The following is a 2034-nucleotide window of genomic DNA, read 5'->3' as shown; positions in this document are numbered from 1 at the left end:
CCATTTTTTATTGCACATTCTTGTAGCTTATCTCGAGAGCTTTTCAAAACACTATAATAAAGTATCTTTTTATTAAGTTTTTTTCGAGTTATTTTATATCTTGATCTGACATATTTTGATATAAAAAATAAAATATCTCGTAAAATATTTAGTTTTCAATAATCTTAACGTAATACTTTTATGTACAGAATAATAAGACAAATTAATTGCTATAAAAAAGACAAATAATTGTTTTAAAAAAATACATTGTAAATAAGTACATATTTTTTCTTAAAAACAATTATTTTCTTTATGTCAACACGGATCCCCGATCCAAAATCTAATAAGGTCTATTGGCTCCCTTTGAACCCTACAACTTTTGTCTGAAACATTTTTCTCTAAAATTGTTCAAGAGATATTTGAGGTCGTCATTTAAAATGGGACACCCTATATATGTGTTAGCATGTAAGTGACAAAAATTGATTAATATTTGACAAAAGAATTTCTCGCGATTAAACATATTTTCGCCGAAATAAGAACATTCGCGAACGTCTAATTTTGTCTTTTTCGACGCAAGGTCGCAAAAGACGTTATTTGGCTTTAAAAAGATATTTGTAAAAGAAGATTCAACCACTAAATTTTCAATAAGTATTCGATCGCAAAAATTATAAATTAATAATGTAAGGATAAACGTTGTTTATAATCCATTAAGTTTCTATAATCAAACGTTAATTACAATTATTTCGCAATTTCTTATAGAAGTAAATTACATGAAGTATTACTCAAATTACTTCGTTCGGCGATACTTCTATTTCTTAAAAAAGATCTGACATAATAGAATAGATAAAGCGGTAAAATATAGCCGACTGTGATCAGCGCGCTAATCAACAATGTCAGCTGTCAAGACGCGTTCTTACATTTGACAAAATAACGCTCTTTTTCCAAGCTCCAGTTAATCCGAGCGATTTCTCTTTCGTTCATAGTCTTTTATTTCTTAAGAAAGATGAAGAAGAGACTATTCTAATGCAAATATTCTATCGTTGAATAACCAATAAGCCTTAAGAATTTTACATTAAGTCTGCTCGCGAAGGAGACAACGAACTTAATTAAGAACGCATTGTTACATTACTCCGAATCACACGATGCGATTGACTTTTTACGAATATTCCGATTAAACTACGCGTGAAATAATCGGCCATCAAAGACATCGCGAGTATTTACGTCTCATTTTCGACTTGTCGCGTAGGTGACGTGACGCATCATCATCATGCCGGATTATCCGTTCGGGTAGAACCTGAGCTTGGATTCAGCAGAATAGTGTCGACACTATCGAGTGTCGCACCTCCTAGCACATCTTGCGACATGATGAGCGACGAGCGTACAATAAAATTTTTTTTCCGCGAGGCCAGATGTGGGAGATGATCGCCGAGCGGAGATTGGGTTATCCAGGGCGACCGTATCACATGCGACTCGATGATCGATCGGCCGGAAGGACGACGTTCACGGTCGTCGAGTCGCGAGGAAAAAGGCTCGAGGACGCGTTCGAGTAGCTTCGAGAATCGGTTTATTACTCACTTTTGGGTATTCGCCAGCAATGCCTGACGGCAAACCAGGCCCAACATCTTTCAACGGAGACGGGGACGGGACAGTGAGGGAGAGAGGAATGACGTCGGCACCCTTCGTTAAACACGACGATATTGAAGGGCGAACGCGTAGGAGCCCTTTAACTGACAGATCCTGTCGGACAATGATACGATCCAATCGCTATCGGATCTCTTCTCCTCCTCCTCCTTCTCTTCTTCTTCTTCGGCGGTCGTGCCGAATTGCCGAAACTGTGAAGAAACGGCTCGATGTCACCGCACACCATCGGGCGAACGATCAGCCGAAGCGCGCTACCAGATGTTCCCCACTTTTCGCGGGAACGCCCAGGGACGTACGATTACCTGGCGATTACCCCGGGGTAGCGCGATTCTACTACCCCGATGGTAGAGTTACCATCGCTACCGTATCGAATATCCAAATATTATCTATTATTAGAATTACAAATTTAAAAAA

The 2034-nt window shown here is 38.7% G+C and overlaps 1 protein-coding gene across 1 annotated transcript in view; it reads right to left on the bottom strand.

Moving 5' to 3' along the window:
• LOC115237217 (delta-1-pyrroline-5-carboxylate dehydrogenase, mitochondrial) overlaps positions 1-1931 on the bottom strand; it is a 10980-nt gene extending 9049 nt beyond the window's left edge. The window contains exon 1 of the mRNA XM_029810115.1: positions 1555-1931. Coding sequence (XP_029665975.1) covers positions 1555-1601 — 47 coding nt within the window. The 5' untranslated portion in view covers positions 1602-1931. The remainder of the gene's footprint in view (positions 1-1554) is intronic.
• Positions 1932-2034: the final 103 nt, after the last annotated feature.

This window comes from Formica exsecta, unplaced genomic scaffold, assembly GCF_003651465.1.
Source record: "Formica exsecta isolate Colony F162 unplaced genomic scaffold, ASM365146v1 scaffold282, whole genome shotgun sequence".
Lineage (NCBI taxonomy): Eukaryota > Metazoa > Arthropoda > Insecta > Hymenoptera > Formicidae > Formica > Formica exsecta.
This window is presented reverse-complemented; position numbering and strand designations above follow the sequence as displayed.